The following is a 19,350-nucleotide window of genomic DNA, read 5'->3' as shown; positions in this document are numbered from 1 at the left end:
TTCCATACATGCGTTCGCGTGTATTTATATTTTAATTCTCCGCTTATCGTTTATTTCTAGTTAATTGTACTGGTTTCCATTATAAACCAATAAATTCGACATTCTATCCTTTAGTTTTGATCTTTTCTATTAATTATTGGACTATTGAGAAGTAAAAAGCCTGCCATTACAATTGGAAAAAAAGTCCTTATAAAATATTTCCAAGGAATAATCTTCTTAAACTGTCTAATCACTGCAACAATTAATGACCTAATATGTGGCAAATCGCCTCAATATCTTAGTACCCAGGGTTATAAGCATTCAATTGCACTCTCCGCGAGTACGACTCTTAATTAATTAGTTGAGTACATGGTCTTCGATGAAATGCAAAAGTGCAATGATGGAACAGTATTCAAGGGCGTTTTTCATGGGCCAGCTTGCTGGTGTCAAAGCTCTGCGGGCCCTGCCATGATGTATGCATGCATTTTATCTTCCCCGTCCATCCATTTTGCAATATATCATTTAAGGGCAAGAGCCTAGCAATGATGCAAGGTAAACCACACCCTAGGGAGCAATGGTGATTAAACTCCTATCAATAAAATATTTTTGGGGACCATACAATTTTATTTTCCATCCAAAACTTATGTGGCTCATATGAACAAGGTTCTTGGAGTTGAACAGGGACAAGTGGGGCATCCAACCAATCGATCTGAACCGTCCAATTGTTCCAGGCAACGATTTATGGTCCATAAGACAAAATTCATGCTGGTCAGATAAGATTATCCATCCGAACGTTGGTCATTTTTAATAGCCTTTCATCCAATGGATGGGAAGTTTGGGAATGCCTGATCAAAGCGATTCTTTAGAATCATAAGCAATCCATGGCAGGCCCCATCAATTAGATTGCTGGCTTTGTTGATTGGACTCATTTATATAGAATCAATCAGCGCCGTCCACTTCATAGGCTGGATCATCTGATCATTGTTTTTTCCTTTATGGACAGCCCATGAAGTGTGGGATAACCTAATGGACAGCCCATATCAATCTTTTTGGATCGTTCACGTATCCATATGAATCATCGTCGAGACACAGGTGTTACCACGCACGTGTGAAATTTCTGGGCCGTTCATTAGATCCGCCGTACATATGAATCATTGTCGAGACACAAGTGGCCATGAAAGATCTGGGCCGTTCATTAGACCCCCACACATCCAACTGGTGGGCCCACCGTCTCGTTGGAAAAAAGAAAAGAAAAAAAACTGACGTAATAAAAGAGAGATGCTCTCTATATTTTATTGTTATGAATATCATCATCCATCAAAGGATCTACACCGTACATCATCATAATATGGAGAGGATTAGTCAGGATCGATGGGTTATCAACGTGGGCCCACCCGAAAATGCTTATATCTTGATGGACGGTGTGAAGCCAAAGTTAATACCCCACGACTCGTAGCTTCCGGTGACAAAATCGTAGTGCCCGCCAAGCAATTCGAGGGTCTTATTCGCCAGCCCGTCTCTAACGAACGGGTACGTTAGCAGGTTCCCCAGTGACACGTTCACCGCCTCCTGCACACGTACGAAAAAAAAACCCGCGTATAGAGTCTCTCATAAATCAGAGCCAGTGTTGGTGTGTGTAATGCGCCCACCTCACATATTAGCGATGGACAGATGGTTGTATTTTAAAAGGGGAGCTGGGCCAGTACATACAGAGCCACGGGATGTACCGTACGTCCATGTCACTATTGCACACGTGGAATGGACATACTTAGATCGAAACCATTAATTCTACAATCTAAATAGTAAGTGGTCTATATGATGAAAAATCATTAGTTTGGACAATCATAACCCTTTAATCGGTGGCGAAAAATTGCCACTGAAAGACAAGGTCCATCCTTTTGACGATTCTCGTCGTCCAATCAAAGTGATTTTTAATTGGTGTCTACTAAATGACGGAGCCAGCAGGATGGATGGTTTGGATCATCAAACTGTGCCACGTGTATAATACAGCTTTAGAAGGCACTTAGAGGGGCCTAGTCCACTCTTCTTCTAATGTGCAAAAATCACTGCAATCGGATGGTCCTAAATATTTCAAACTGGACCTATCATCCAACAGAAATTTCATGCCACCGAATAGACGGGTTGGATCATCCGATCAGTATGATCTTTACAAGGCAGCTTATGAATAGTGACTGAACCTATCAATGTAAATTACTTTTGGATCGAGCTGTGACTATTGTTGGGCCTTTAGGCATATGCAGCCCATTCAAGCCCAATAACTTTTGGGCTGAAAACATAGGCCCGGATCCAACCCGTCTAATGGTCCACCTAACGTGCGAAAGCACCCTGATTTCCGGGCTACGGCCTCACCCAATAAACGGTCCTGATTTCTCACCTTTTCGCACTCTGTGCACTGATCAGCAAAAGGCTTACTGGCATGCGCTGCTTTCACCTTCTCCTTCGCTGGTAAACAGATTTTTACCCAATCTTCTATGAATTGACTGCCAAAAAAAATTAAAATTAAAATTTAAATGAAAAAATGAAAAATAAAAGATAAAAAATGAGTGAAATTATTTGGGGCCCAGTCCTCCTAACATAGGGCTACTTAGATTGTCCTAGGTTATACACACGTGTGGCTCTGCAAGTCTACATCGTGTGTATTATGCAGGTGTGGAGGTGTGTTAGTCATACACGTGCCAGCATGGCACTTGGGTGCTAGATCTAGTCCATGAATCAGGTCAGTTCTCCCACGTAGCTGCCTGGTCCACTCATCAGAGGGGCGACTATGTGTTAAACAAATGGACGGTCTTGGCTTAGCCGGGTTTTTCTAAGTTGTTCTTTAGTTTCTAGCATTTTGGTCAACCTGATTAGTGGACCAGCTTGGATTTTGGGTGTGGCCATATGCATGGTGGGACCCATGAGATATGGGCTGCCTGGATCTTGCCAGCTAATCTTGCCTGATTGCTAATTGGGCTGTGTGGGTCCACAGAGATGTACGTGACAAATCCACTCCGTCCATCTGTTTGTAAAGACTACAATAGGATAGAATGCTACTAATCAGGCAGATCCAAAACTCAGATGGGCCATACCAACAAAACAGTGGGAAAAGCAACGTCCGCCGTTGAAACCTTCTTGGAGCTGACCATGATGTTTATATTCCATCCAAACCGTCGCTCATATAGTATACCACAATACTATAGGATTCTAATACTCAGGCATATCCAAAACTCGCGTGGGCCATACCACATGAAACATCTAGGGCCAGAAAAAGTTTCGAATCAGGATGATATTGGGACCCCACATCTTATCTGAGTGGTAGCAACCTTGTGAACGGTTTAGATGGCATATAAACATCGTGGTCAGCTCCAAAAAGTTTTCAACGGTGGACGTTTCTGATCCCACTTGTTCGTTTGGTGTGACCGTTCTGAGTTTTAGATCCGCCTAATTTTTAAGCCATTAACCTAATGTAGTCTTTCAAAACAGATCGATGGAGTGGATTTGTCATAGACATCTTTGTGGGCCCCACACAGCCCGCAACCGCTTCCTTAAGAATGCACACATGCATGTCAAAGAAAATCAGGTCCATCCATTAATGCATCAGGACACAATCTCAATATCAGGTCATTATCATGGTGTGGCCCACCTTTTTTATGGAGATGATTTTTTATATATGTGAATGTAAGTGGACCAAAATGGTCATATCATAACTTATATGCATGCTTCCATTCTAGGGGTGGAATGGGAAATGAAGAAAATGATACTACTTACGTGCTGGTGGACCCATCGTCCGCGAGAGACATGAGCCCTTTGATCCCACCACAGCAGCTGTGTCCGATCACTACAATATTCTCTACCTGTTCGAAAATATGGATTCTCATTGTCGGTGAGTAACAGCCCATAATAGGATTGATGGCATAATCCTGACCACTGATTCGTGGACACTTTGATTGCTAAAATAGGACAATCGGCTATTTTTCATTTTTAACCGTTACAAAAGTATCCACCAATCTACTGGTCAGATGATCAAATAAGTGTAATTTTTTTGTTCATAGACAATTTAAAATGGCTGATTTGCATGCCACAAATGCATTTCCCAAGTAATTTCCTGCGTATCATGCATCACACAATGACAGAGTATCAAAGTTTTTTTCTTCCTGTAGTATGATACTCCGCTTGCACGTCGTGCACGAATAACAGGTTGGCACGTGTGCAGGTGCATGCGGAAGTAGCTACATACCTTGAGATGCAACACTGCATATTCAATCGCAGCCCCAACCCCGGAATATTTAACCTGCGAATGCATACAACAGAAGTACACACGTTTGTTAAATAACGATTAGCGAGGGAATGTTGATTGATTAATATCAACGGCCTGGATCGTTTGCTGACCGGGTCGAATGGTGGGACCATGTTGGCGATGTTTCGGATCGTGAAGGCCTCTCCTGGCTGAAAATTCAGGACATGTGATGGGCACACGCGCGAATCCGCGCACGCGAACACCATAAACTGCAAATGAGAGAAACAAGTGAGAAAAAAAAGGACATGTATGTGGGGCCCAAATTGATGTGTGAGTGAAATCCAATCCGTCCATTAGACGTGATTACCTGTGATAATCATGTCTCCCGAAATTCAGACTATTCGATACTCAGGTGGACCACACCATATTAATATATAGGTTTTAGGCGTGTCTGTGTGTTTCTCCCTGTGGTGTGTCCCACTTGAGTTTTCGATCACGATAGTTATTTCCATGTACAGTGAAAATGAGGAAAATCACCGGACGAACGGATTGGATTTCACATAAACATTGGGGTTGGGGTCCACACGCCTCGATCATTCTCCATGATGCATTAATGCTAATGTGTCATGCGCTACTTAAGTACCGAAGCCTGTGCACCTTATGTTTGAACATTGGCGGACGGTCCATCACACACCAGCGGCCCACTTCTTGGGGCCAATCACAAAACTAGTCAATTTATAGAGGATGTGCTAGCATCCACCGTCCATTCCACAACTAGATCCCGGGCAGATCCAGAATAGTGTGGGCCACACCCGTAGCTTGAGTTAGACCACATTGCCATCCATTCACTTAGACAAGTTGCCTGTCTAATGAATGGACCAGCGTGGTTTTCTCCACAGGCGACCTACATGTTGTGGCCCACCTTGATATATGTATTCTATATCCACGTCGTCCAGCTATTTTTTCATATCATTTTAGGACACAAGACAAAAAATGAAGTAAATCCAATTATCATGTAGCCATATCATATCAAACTGTGGCGATTGACCATTAATGGCCACATAAGTTTCAGATCAACCTTCTTTTTATTTTTATTTTTATTTTTATTTTTTAACCCACGCACGGATAACCCCCACACACTCACACATGGTGGAATTTTACCACCTTTGAGTACTCAAACCCTTGACCAGGTGTTGAAACCCCTGGGAGTCTTGCGACCGAACAAGAGTAAGAACCAGATCAACCTGCTGGTAAGGTCACACAAACCCGAATGAAATATATATATATTTCATTCGGGTTTGTGTGACCTTACCAGCAGGTTGATGGCAAATAAACATTATTGAAACATTACGGTGGGTCCTAGGAAGTCTTTAATAATAAGGTAAAATCAGATGGACTGCGTGGATACAAAATACATACAATAAGGTGGGCCCACATCTTGGGTGAGGCTTATTCATTCGATTTTTTTTATTTTTTATTTTTAGCACATTGCATCCATGGTGGTCCGACATTGGCATGTGCTGCCATGTGTAAAATGACCCTGAAAATGCAAGTGATGAAACAGCATAGTCAGGGTGGACATGGAGTAGGTAACAATGATTTTCATACTCATTATTTAAAAGCAGCTTTTTAAGAAAGAAGTTTTAATCGGATATATTTGTATATTTTAATTACAAGTAAGGTTAATGATTATTTTGTTAAATTTATGAGTGAAAGAAAAATATTAAATTAAAAAAGAAATTTAAAAAAAATTATTTTTTAAAAGTTTTAATTTTATAAAATAATTAAACTAACCTTTCATATTTTGGAAAATCATGTCCTTACCTTAGGACTCTGGCCTTTGGCAAGTTCACCGAACAACGCAGGACTTGTGCTGCAAAATATGATGAAAACTTCAGTATATGATGTTTCTATACACTCACCAACGCACACACTCACATGGGCACTCGAACCCATGACTTCAGTGTTGAAACATAATGTGTTTGCCACTGAGCTAAGGGTGGCAATGGGCTAAACAACCAACCCTAATAGGGCTAGGTCTTTGGACACCTTAACTGGGTGGGCCTGGACTTAATAGGGCTAGGTCTATGACTGGTGTCCATGATCTGCTTAGCCAATGACCACCTGAACCTAAAAGCACATGACCTATGGCCATGGGCGTAGCTTCAATGGATCTTTGTTTATAGGGCCGATCGTGATATATCTACCTTACATCTATGTCGTTCATCTATTTTGATAACTCATTTTAGGGCATGATTCGAAAATTAAAGCAAATCCAAATCTTAGGTGAACCACACTACAAAAAATTTAATTGTCATTTGACTTTTCAATACGACAGATGGAATTAGATTAATCCACATATCATACAATAGAGTCCTAATTGCAAATATTAGGAGATTTCTAGTGGATTTTGAAACCCACTACATCAATTGGCTCTATGTTGATGCATATGTTTTATCCATGTAATTCATTCACACGTGTCCTTTGCACGTGACATTTAAGTAACATGTGTGTACAGGTGACTGACATCAATTATGAAATTTTGTCCATTGATTATAATTCTATGGTCCACCAAAGATAAGTATTAATTCCTTAAAAAATGTAGATACTTGAGAGTAAGCTATGGCTAATCACTTATTTTAGGAATGGAGTATGTTTTTTATAATAAGATCATAACTTTTACATGTTAAGTGGGGGATATCATTTCAAGGAAAAAAAAATGTATTTTCACCTATGTTTTTATATCCATATAATAAAAGTTACAAAGATGGTAATTTCATTGTGAAGTCTAGAAGTGTTTTTCTTTATATAATAAGAGCAAAGGAGAAAAATGAGTTTTTTTTTTTTTCCAAGAATTTTTCTTCCAAACTATTTGTAAGTGGAGAGAAGATGAGAGAGAATTTTTCCAAAGGTTACATGCTTGCTTAAATAAAAGAGAGAGAGAAAGGTATTTCCAAAGGTTTTCTTTGTATATAAAAAGATAAAAGAAATTTTATTTTATTTTTGTATATTTTAGTTGTGAAGTCTAAAAGTGTTTTTCTTTACATAATAACAGCAAAGGGGAAAAATGATTTTTTCTAAGAATTTTTCTTCCAACCTATTCACGAGTGGAGAGAAGATGAGAGAGAATTTTGTCCAAAGACCGAATGCTTGCTTAAATAAAAGAGGGAGAGGTATTTTCAAAGGTTTTCTTAGTATATAAAAAGATATAAGAAATTATTATCTTTTGGTATGTTTTCATTGTGAAGTTTATAAGTGTTTTTCTTTGCATAATAAGAGTAAAGGAGAAAATTGAGTTTTTTAACAATAAATTTTCTTCTAACCTATTCACAAGTGGGGAGAAGATGAGAGGGAATTTTTTCAAAGATTGCATGATTGCTTAAATAAATGAGGGAGAAAGATATTTCCAAAGGTTTTCTTAGTATATAAAACGGTATAAGAATTTTTTATTATTTATTTTTGTAGATTTTCGTTGTGAAGTTGAAAAGTATTTTTCTTTACATAATAAGAGCGAAGGAGAAAGATGAGTTTTTTTTTTTCAAGAAGAGAATTTTTCCAAAGATTGCATACTTGCTTAAATAAAAGAGAGAGAGAGAGAGATATTTCCAAAAGTTTTCTTAGTATATTAAAAAATATAAGAAATTATTATTATTTTTTGTATATTTCCATTGTGAAGCCTAAAAGTGCTTTTTTTTATATAATAAGAGTGAAGGAGGAAACGATGCGTTTTTTGCTAAGAATTTTTCTTCCAACCAATTCGCAAGTGGAGAGAAGATGAGAGAGAATTTTTCCTAAGATTGCTTGCTTGCTTAAATAAAAAAGGGAAAAGGGCATTTCCAAAGGTTTTCTTACTATATAAAAAGATATAAGAATTATATATATATATATATATATATATATATATATATATATATTATTATATTTTGAAGGCACACAAACTCTCTTTCTCATCTCCTAAATAGCACTAATTAAATAAGTAATTAACAAATCTAGCAAGACTACACCTCATAACTGGTCGGTGATATCAAGATGTATATGTTATATCCATGCCATCCATTAATTTTTCATATCATTTTAGAGCATAAGCCGAAAGATGAGGCAAATCCAAACCCAAGTAGACCACACCACAGGAAATGGTGAGGCTTGAATGCCTAACATTAAAAACTTCTTAGGGGTTATAAAAGTTTTAGATTTACCTAAATTTTTAGGTCATGCATTAAAATTATAAGACAAAATGATTGAACACTGTGGATAAAATACATCTATCATGGTGTGGCCTACAAAGTTTAGGTAAGTCTAATTTCAAAATTCATACTGGTAAGCACCTCTACTGTCATCGTCTCATAGACACGGAAGTGGATTGTGTAGTGAGTAACTTGTTGTGCTTAGTGTATTGAGTAAACTCTGTGATGTCCACTATGATTTATGTATTTTATTTGTTCTGTCCATCAATTGTACCAAATAATTTTAGGGCTTGAGCCCAAAAATGAAGCATATACATTGCTCAAATGGACCACAACATAGGAAACAGTTGAATTAAACGTCCACAGTTAAGGAATTGTCGGGGGCTATAGAAGTTTTGGATCAAGCTTATATTTCTGTTTTCCCTTCATCCATGTCTATATGATCTTATAAATAGGTTCGATGACAAATAAACATCACTGTAGAGCCTAGCGAGATTAAACAATGGAAATCATTATCCCACCCTTTCCTGTAGTATGATCCGCTTGATCTTTGGATATGCTTTAATTTTGAGCTTAAACCCAACGTACAGTGTGGATAGACCACATATATTCAAGGTGAGCCCAATTGAGTTCACCAAGTGCGGTGAGAGCCTACTGAGTAAGTAAGAAAGCCAGTTTTCATAATCACTAAAGTCATCGTTACTCATTTAGCATTGATTAAGATTATTTACAGCCAAATCATGTGTTCCTAGTTCTCAGGGATGGTAAATACGCGTAATAAAAAATATATATATAAACAGCTGATAGAAAATTCTCTAACCGTTCAAACTTCATGAAAACGCGTGGGCCACATCAACACCTGATTTTTGGGCGACGGAATAAGCACTGTGGGACCACCCGATCAATAGTGCTATAACATAGCGGTCGGATGGCTACTCGAGAATAACCCCACTACATACACATCATGCTACGAGTGCCATTCCTGTAATTTTCCATAAAAGAGTGGGCAAAGCATACAAACACTCACTCGTATTTCTCCTTCTTGAAATAATCGAACCCAATTTTCATCCTCTCGACCGGGCTTATACCGGGCGGCGGCAACTGCAGCTCGCTCCTTATCTGGTCGATTTTCATCGCTGCCACCGGTCCAAGCTCCGATTTCTCGCTGCAATTAAAATAAAAAACCGGGTTTTAAAGGAAAAAACGAAAATTGAAAATACAATTTATCGTGATGCGAAATTCACGAGAAATTGAAGGAGACCTGAGAAGCTTCTGCAGCGCCGCAATCGCCTCTTCGTACGAATCTTTTCCCATTTCTTCTCCCTGAGGATTTTTATAGAATTAGATACATATTAATATAATCCATGCCATTGGCTAGGTGGGGCCTACTTTGTATACTAAATTTGATTTCATTGGACCATTTCGGGAACGGTCCGATAAGGGTTACAATGGACGGATAGGATGTTGGGTCAATGAGATTTTTGAGCCGATCCAGGCCAGCCTTCACTGGATGAACGGTCCAGATCATGTTCGGCCACTACCTTCTTCTGATGGAGTATTCAGTGAGATGCTTCTATGGTCAATAGACTTGGCAGGAATTGGATGATCCTAGCCATCTGATCATGGCCTTTGAGAACATGGGATGAGCACGATAGGATTAAGTAGATGGACGGTGCCGATCGATGCATCATCCGCCACATGTGTGGCTCTACTATAAATAGCATGCTGTCCATCCGTTTTTCCAGATCATTTCAGGGCATAAACCAGAGAACGAAGCAGATCCAAGTCTCATATGGACCGTACCATAGGAAACAGTGGCGATTGACCGTTAAAAATTTCTTCTAGGTCACAAAAGTTTTGTATCAACATGATCTTTATCTTTTCTCTTCGTCCAGGTTTGTGGATGACCTTATCAACGGTTGGATGGAAAATAAACATTACCGAAAGTTTACGGTGGGCCCTGGGAAGTTTCTAACTGTATGTTATGGTCCACTTGAGATTTCGATCTGCTTCATTTTTTGGCTCATGCACTAAAATGATCCGGAAAAATGGATGGACGGCGTGGATATAGAATACATACATCTAGGTGGGCCCCACATCGGTGCGAGATGGCACCCTCCAACAGAATGATATCGGGCAGCTGCGCGCGACTGACAAGTGCCAGCCTTGGACATGTGTGAGAGATATGGGACGCTCATCTGGTGAATCTCCCCTCACCTATATGCAGACCGTTGGTTATCTTTTTTATATTCATCCATCTCCGCAGCGCATAATGCAAACGTGATTAATGGACGGCTGGATATCATCCGGGAGAAGAGACATTGACCTCGAGTCTCAAATGGTGAAAGGCCACGCAATGGTGTGCCACGTCAGCACATACGCCGCGCTTTTATTTGGTGCATGGGAAGGTTGAAATGGACGGTTAAAAACAAAAGATGGTTAGTTGTCTACATTAAATCCCATTTCGAAACACGCGTAGACGGCCTGCGGGAGTACGATTCTGTACTCTCACAAGGGCGTGCCATGGAGATGTTCATCTGGTGGGCCACGCATCTTGCCCTCGAAATCAGGACGGTTGGGTCACCGAGATGGGCCACATGTGGCCCACCAAATGCCCTAGATGGCCGGATTTTGCTGTCATTGTACATACCGGAGGTTACCACCGGAATGGTAGGGATTGCGAGTATGTTTCTAGCCTTGGAAGGGCATATGGTGTCAGGACATGACTTTTGTTTTACGCGCACACTGAAATACGGGAATATATCCGTCCGATCATTGTATGTATATATAAAGAGAAGGGGAGTTATTTGACACTCTGGCAGGGTACGATTGTTCATACGCAGGCACTCAGAAATTATACACGTGGCATAAAGTAACTGAACACAAAACCGTCCAAATACTGGGACACGAGGTAGATAAGCCTAAAACCCAAAGTCAAATTGATTGGATAATCAAAAACTGCGATTGATTACTTTTCATATCAACCGTCCGTTAGATATCCACCATTCGGAGAGTTTGGTTAGCATTTCTTCCAGATTTTTCTTATTTCTTCTGACCGTCGCATAACCGCGCCCATCCCTAGCTAGGAACGGACAGGGGCTCTGAGGGGCGACCGTGATGTATGGATTTCATCCACACCGTCCATCCATCTACCATACAAGCCCAAAAATGAGGCAGATGGCTCAATGATTACATCACAGGAAACCTTAATGTGGCCCACCGTGATGGTTAATTACCATCCAACCTGTTTATAAAAAGGTCACATAGATCTGCAAGGAAGAACACAAATATCAGTTTGATCCAAAACTTGTATGGCCCTAAAAAAGTTTTCAACGGTCAGTGTTTAATCCCCAATGTGTGGTCCACATGAACATTGGATCGGCCTCTTTTTTAGTATTGAACCTTAAAATGATATGGAAAAATGGATGGACGGTGTTGATAAAACCCATCATCACAGTGGCCCCTCTGATCCCCTCTCCATTCCTAGACAGGGACCAGCGGGTTAGTACCCAATTCTCCTTGCATAGTGTGATCCTTACCATTAAGATGATACATAAAAGCAGTTAGAGTTGTACATGAGCTGAACTGAGTTGACTCAACTCGAACCCAATTTCGTGCCAAGTCGAGCCAAGCTTTTTCTAGTCGAGTCGAGCGAGTTAACTCAGCCAACTGAGTTCGTGTACAGCTCTAACAGCGACTATGTGAACTAGTCAAAAATGAATGTAGCCCACCTTGAATTAGAGGGAGAGCACAAGATAAGTGTAATATAAGCCAAAGAAATGAAATGAGACCTACATTATGAAATTTTGTACCATTGGATGCATGCATGCATGCACGCATGCATATGTTTGAGAGAGAGAGAGCTACTGATGTTGGTGTTAGAGAGAAACCAATATAAGAGTTAGAGAGAGAAAGCTACTGATGTTGGTGTTGGTAATAGAGAAAAACCAATATAGGAGTTAGAGAGAGAGAGAGAGAGCTCCTGATGTTGGTGTTAGAGAGAAATCAATATAAGAGTTAGAGAGAGAGCCACTGATGTTGGTGTTAGAGAGAAACTAATATAGGTGTTAGAGGGAGAGAATTACCAATGTAGGTGCTAAAGAGAGTAAAACCAACATAGCAGACAGAGAGAGAGAGAGAGAGAGAGAGAGAGAGAGAGAGAGAGAGAGAGAGAGAGAGAGAGAGAGAGAGAGAGAGAGAGAGAGAGAGTCTAAGAGGTTTACCACTGTAGGCGTCAAGATGGGAGCAGGTGCAGCAAAGACAGGTTTGTTTCTAATAAGGCGAGGAAAGTTGGGAGAAGAAGAAGAAGAAGCAGAAGAAGAAGAAGAAGAAGAGGTGAGTCTAGAGAAGATAGAAGGGGTGAGTGTTGCTTTCTTCAAAGGAGTCTTACTAGCAAGAGAAATAGAAGAGATGCAGCACCCATACACCGAAACCGTCGTCATGGTGCGAATTTCAAAAGCATTCCTCAAGTTTATACACCGATAGAGAAGATAATGAAAGCGAAAGATGAATGAATGAGAGCTTCTTCTTCTTTTCCTACGTTTAGAAAGATGAGGATTGGATTGCTAGATAAAAGATAGGAGGCTCTCGTGTAATCTTATGTTATCATCTTTTACGCGAAGGTATGCATCTGACCCTTTGGATGGATGGACAGACGGATGGATCGATTATCCATGTCTCCCATGCATGGGCATGCCCATGTCATGTGATATTTCTTTGGTGTTGTTGGTTTTTCATCTGTCGCGGCTTAGTAACTAGCGTCTGTCGCCACCCACCGGGGCCCACTTTCTCATATGATCTGATGATTTGAACCGTCTATGTTATCCTTACTATAAACTAATAATATTTTATTTTTTAATATGATTCAGTGATGATCATGGCCTTTGATTTCCATACTTGAATTTCATCCATTAAAAATCATTATTTCGATATTTTAAGTTAATGTACAGAAAGTGATGGTCATCATCTTTATGTTAGTGTAGAGTAAGAAAGTGGACGTTTCATATCAGTGGAAAAAAGCATGTGAACCCACATGATTCGCGACAAACGCTGGATTGTGCCGCAACAGAGGTAAAACGAACACTTGTTAGCCGTTGGGCGAGGTGTTTGATGGTCCTTACTCAGCTTATCCACTACGAAGAAACGCATGGTTCATACCCTATACGAGAACTATCCAAATGCGGAGCCATCCTGGCCGTTCATCTGGTGGGCCTCATCATCTGCTTGATATGGCCTGGAAAGCTGATTGGAATGAAAAAGGTTGGTTTAGAAATATGGACCAATTGTCAGCATCCCACGTACGTGTGTGGCGGAGTTAGTGTCACGATTGGCCTGAATTTTAGCCCACGGCATGCACAGGTGAGATCCGGACCGTTCATATGGTGGACCCCACTCGTTATGTATTATGATTGGGAAGAAGTAACCGATGGTTGTCGAGTGGCCTCGCACATGCCACATTTATGTGGATGGGTTTGCCATCCACACGCGTGTACGGCCGTAGATATCCACACGCGGGAGTACTTGAAATATGAAACACCGTGTGTAAGATCTGACCCTTCCTTCATGTTGGAAATAATGCTTAGATCTTCCACCTAAAAACCCAGAAAATTTCCCTATTCAGGTGGGCCACAACTTACGAAGTAAATGGATGGTTAATATTTACTTTTTTTCACTGAGCTTTCCATCCATTTGTTTTGATGTGTTGTGGCCCACCTTAGGTGTGAAATGGCCTGATTCCTATGGCAGAAAGCCTAAACATTGCACGTACCTGATGGAAAGGTCAGATCTCATACACATGGTCACGTGTGGATGTGTGAGGCTTCCCCACACGTGTGGAATTAGCAAACCTCATATATGGCTAAGGTTGGTTGAAAGAGCTGATGAATTGTCCACATCCAATGTACGCGTGTGGCACACCTCATTGGCCAGATGGCCTGATTTTCGGGTAGTGGCACGTGCCAAGTATGACCCACCCGATGGACAGCCCGGATTGGCACTCTTCATTAACGTGTAGAGACTGGCGAGATTGTCCATGTTTTGGCACACATGCATGCATGGAATCTGCACCGCTCATCCGTTGAATAACAAAGATTTGAATTGAATCCCAACATCTACTAGATACCCTCCATGGGAATGATCACATACGTTTGAACGTATGCTAACTAGCGAACGTTGAATCTGTGTTGGAGTCCCCATTCCTAATTTCCTTGTGGTGTGGTCCACTTGAGTGTTGGATCTGCATGATTTTTGGGCTCCTATCATAAATTAAGTTCGTGCAGTTGATGGACGGATCGGATGTCAAAGAGAAATCAGGATAGCCCCACAGAGCTTTTTGTTACACGATCTCCCTGCAACTATTATTTCGCTGGTGGGCCTAACCCAGCTCCGATTTCTTATATCGTGGGCTGAGATGGGCCTGATCTGAGGTCCTTACCCCATGGGATGGACTTTGAGCTGCCTCGACCCGGCCCACCTGGCCCACTTGCCACTCGAGAATAAACGGACAGAAAAATAAGAAGATATGGTCAGTTCATAAAGTAATGACTAGGTGGGTCACACCTGGATGTTGAGTTGGACCGTCCGTTATCCATTGATTCCACTAGCGTGGCCCTCTGATGGTCGGACAAGCCTGATTTTTTTTCAGGTGCTCATCGTGGTGGGGCCCACATTTTTATGGCACAGATATCTTGCACAAGTGGCACGTTGGAGACAACCAGTTGATTGGACCATCTGATCTTTTTCATGGGACATGTCCTTGGTAGGATCCAGCTGATGAACGGCCTGGATCTTCCCGCACGTGTGCTGCTTCACGTCTTCAATTTCTCCTGGCTCCATGTATAGAGACTAGAGGGAGACTATCTTTCTGCCTTAAATGGGGTCGAGTTCTGTCAAAACGAAGAAAAATGTTGTCATCCTTTGTTCATCTTTTCGACATTGCCATCGGAAAATTGTTGGTAGTCCGCTGGATTAGTTGAAAAGATGTAGCCCACGGCAAGAACTGATAAAATGGTGCCACCCTTAGTGATCAGAACCGTTTAAGATTAGCCCCATTATGAATGGCCCGTAATGCAAATATTCTAATCGGAAAATCTGTTGTTGTTCAATCAGATGCGATGCCATACATGTTAACAAATAAATCGTATTCAACCAAACTTGTGCGACTAGAAATAGTATCAGATGCACTAGAATCGTATTTAAATTGACTGAACGTTTGCAATTACATGCGCCCAAACAATCAAATTATAATCAAACTTTTAAAGGTTGATCTGACTATTCAGTCACCAATGGTGCCGTGATCAGGTAATTTAGAAGGAAAGAGTTAGTCCTTCAATTGGATCTTTTTGCCATGCGTTGAGGACTTGGATTGGCCCGATTTCCATATTCAAGTTGTGCTCAATTTTATGAATGGCTCAAGTCTCCCACTTACTCACTGAATTTTCCTGGAAAGATCATCTTCAACACTCTCCTTTAGCTTCCAAATATATCTCCTCACAAGCCAAGGCATGTATTCAAAGGTGTGGCTATGCATATCCTCCAACCCCTATTTCATCTACTCCCACCTAGCTTCATTGAAGGACGTTAGTTGGCCAAAAGTTGTGCTGAGAGGAGTGTTGGAGATTTGTGCTGCGGAATCACACAAATCTAGATCTAAGATAGCAATCCAATGGCACTAAGCAAACACAAGAGAACACAGATTTAACGTGGAAAACTCTTGCGGGAAAAAATCACGGCACAAAGCAACACAATTCGACTATGAAAGCATCAATTACAAAGAGAGAGGACTTACCTGATTATAACAACCCCGAATCTCACCCTTACTACACCCTGTAGAAACCCTAAAATCCTTTTAGGAACTCTTGGAACTCCTTTAGAAAGCTTTAAAATACCTCTCAATCTCGCATACACCCCTTTATATAAGTTTAGAAAGAAGTAAAATTGGAATAGGAAACAAAAATCGCAAAATCTGCGTTTCTGTAGCAAATCTGCATAAAATCTTCGATATCATCGAAGGTCCATCGATGTCATCGAAAATGGATCAAAACTGTCTAGCGACCAAGGGTGAAAATTTTGACAATTATCGATGGCATCGAGCAACCTTCGATGTTATTGACGACTGGCTTGATGTCATCGAAAGCCTATTGATGTCATCAACAGACCAACAGACAAATTTAAGACATCTGTCCATAACAATATTCACTATGTCTTCAATCTTCATCTATGTAGTTTCTTGTCCTCTTTCTTTAATCTCTGCATCACATCATAGCTTCTCTTACATACTCCATTTTCCTTTTACGCCATCGCCAAGCCCAGAGAAGTTGCACAGAACTTGAACTTCTCTACAAGAACGATCTAGGAGAGCATGTCCATTGGATCAGAATCCACATGCCCAACCATCTTTGCTCCTATCTTCTAAAAAGGAAAGACGCGGCCTTCTTACCATCTCACCGCTACCCAATATTGCTTACCGGGGTACTTGCTCACAACATTGATAGCCTGTAAAATAACAGGTCTAATCCAGATCATGACATACACTGTCAACCGCATTCGAATAAGGCTCACGAGATATCCTGCTTTTCTTCATCTGTTTTGGGACATGTCTTAAGGAAAACTTGAAGAGTGACACGTAGGAAACACTCTCCGGCTTTACCTGGCCCATCACATCCTTGATCAATACTTACACACAAGGTATTCCTCCTGTGATTACCAAAGCCTACTCCTCCTTCAGTCTCAATACCGAGAACCATCTTTGCAGCCCTCCGATCCTTCATCCTGAATGTCCCACTTAACCGAGTCTTTAGTACATTGATTTTAGACATGTCATAATTAGCGATCTACATGTCATCAATTCCTGACTCACCATGAAAGTATCAAACCACTGCCTAGGCGACAGATTGAACCACGACCTCCTGTAAAGTCTTTTCTCAGCCCCTTTTAACTTCGAACCGCTCTGGTTGTTTCATGTAGATCTGCTCTTCACTTTCCCTTGCAGAAGTGCAGACTCCACATCCATCCTTCCAGCTCAAGATCACATTGGCCAACCAGGGCCAATCACGGATCTAATAGACACCTGCTATATCGTCGGCGCGAATATCTCTGAGAAACTGATCCCTTCTTTCTGAGCATAACTCTTCGCTACCAACATCGCCCTTTATCTATGTTGTATCCTCCTGAAGATCCACCTGCATCCAACAGCTCTCCGGCCCACTAGAAGCTCCACCCGCTCCCATATGTTGGTCTGGTACAACGAATTCATCATATTGCCCATAGTCATCTTCCGCTTCTCAGCACCAGGCTCACCTAGAGTCATCTGAATAGAAAATGAATCCCCTGCGAAATTGGAGTCGTTCATGTACCTCGCCGATATCCTGCGATCATGCCGTATGATTCTTCTCACAGGTGGCTGCTCCACCTGCTCTGTATCCCTATCCGCACGTCTCAGCCTTCCTGCCCTGCCTACTCATGTGGCCATGCCCAACATGCCACACACGTGCAGAGGTGAAATCCACTACATCCACTACAGCTCCACCTTTTGAAGTGCTCCCGATCAACTTGTATAAGTTACCGAGTCGTTACGCTTTCATGATTACCCGTGCCCCCTTAGATACCTTAAGAGGACCATCAATACTTATAAACTTACAGCTCATTGCCTTAAGTACACCAAGAGAAATCAGATTCTTCTTCATATTAGGAACGTGCCTGACATTAGTCAGGGTACGCTCCACCCCATCAAACATCTTGATGCGCATCGAACCAGGAGCCATAACATTACAGGCAATGTCATTGCCCATAAATACCTGTCCACCATCGCACTCTTTGTAGCTGGTGAACCAACTCCGATAAGGAGTTATGTGAAAAGATGCTCCTGTGTCTAGTATCCACTCATTGTTGCGATCATCATATGGTCACCTGATAGTAGACACAGACAAAATATTACCATCACATCCACTCGATCCATTAGACGTGGCAGCATTAGCCTCCCTGTATGAAGCCTCAGAATCTTCTCTCTTCGATTTAGGATTTTCACAATCCTTCAACACATGTCCTTCCTTCCCACAATTCCAGTACTTTACCTTTCCTTTGCCCTTGCCCTTAGATTTGGATCTGTAACCTAAAGAACCTGTACGTTGCTAAGAATTTCTGTCCCTCGTAAACAGTGCCTCAAAAGATGTCCTCATATCGTCGTTTAACTTTCTCATAGCCTTCCCTTGAAGGGTTGAGATAACGATGTCGACACTCAGGGTTTTATTCGTGCTACACATAGTGTCCTTGAATGACTCATACGACGCCGGAAGAGAATTCAACAACATACATGTTTGTTCTTTATCTTTCATCACTTCTTCCATATCCAGCAACTTGCAAACCAATTTATTAAAGGTTCTGATGTGAGCCTCTGGATCTCCACCCTCTGCCATCTTGAAGTTATACCACTGCCGCTTCAAGTGTAGACGATTTTCAGAGGATTTTTTCGCATAGACATCCTCTAACTTCGCCCATAACTTAGTCATAGTTTTCTCCCTCATGACATCGTAGAGAACCTCATCCGTGAGATATAAACGGATCAATGATAATGCCTTCTTATCAAGAGTATTCCATTCATCATCAGTCATAGTAGACTTTCGCTCCTCAAGAGCACTATCTTCGCCTTGCTTGATTAAGGAACTCATCATCTTGATATTCCATAACTCAAAATTATTTTTCCCTGAGTACTTCTCAATCTCATACCTAGTGCTTCCCATTATTACTAATCCTGCAGATTCAGATCTGTGCCCCAATGATTGCTCTGATACCACTTGTTGGGGATTTGTGCTGCGAAATCACATAGATCTAGATCTAGGATAGCAATCCAATGGCACCAAGCAAACACAAGAGAATACAGATTTAACGTGGAAAACCCTTATGGGAAAAAACCATGGCACAAAGCGATAGAATTCGACTATGAAAGCATCAATT

At 41.2% G+C, this 19,350-nt stretch overlaps 1 protein-coding gene across 1 annotated transcript; it reads right to left on the bottom strand.

Moving 5' to 3' along the window:
* Positions 1-1,244: 1,244 nt before the first annotated feature.
* Positions 1,245-12,871, bottom strand: LOC131237721 (carbonic anhydrase 2-like). Its single transcript, XM_058235662.1, has 9 exons — positions 12,624-12,871; positions 9,662-9,723; positions 9,428-9,565; positions 6,041-6,089; positions 4,369-4,485; positions 4,217-4,270; positions 3,748-3,833; positions 2,375-2,480; positions 1,245-1,548 (listed from the first exon to the last, which is right to left on the bottom strand). Exons 1-9 carry the CDS (start codon positions 12,840-12,842, stop codon positions 1,384-1,386), a joined length of 996 nt encoding a protein of 331 aa, XP_058091645.1. The 5' UTR covers positions 12,843-12,871; the 3' UTR covers positions 1,245-1,383.
* Between the last annotated feature and the right edge of the window lie 6,479 nt (positions 12,872-19,350).

This window comes from Magnolia sinica, chromosome 2, assembly GCF_029962835.1.
Source record: "Magnolia sinica isolate HGM2019 chromosome 2, MsV1, whole genome shotgun sequence".
Lineage (NCBI taxonomy): Eukaryota > Viridiplantae > Streptophyta > Magnoliopsida > Magnoliales > Magnoliaceae > Magnolia > Magnolia sinica.
This window is presented reverse-complemented; position numbering and strand designations above follow the sequence as displayed.

Excerpts from the sequence above, each read along its gene's own strand:
- LOC131237721 (XM_058235662.1), bottom strand. The coding sequence starts at position 12,842 with ATGACGACGGTTTCGGTGTATGGGTGCTGCATCTCTTCTATTTCTCTT. Across the intron at positions 3,834-4,216 it reads ATGCAGTGTTGCATCTCAAG|GTAGAGAATATTGTAGTGAT; the intron begins GTATGTAGCTAC and ends ATTTTCGAACAG. Across the intron at positions 2,481-3,747 it reads GACGATGGGTCCACCAGCAC|TCAATTCATAGAAGATTGGG; the intron begins GTAAGTAGTATC and ends TTTTTTTGGCAG.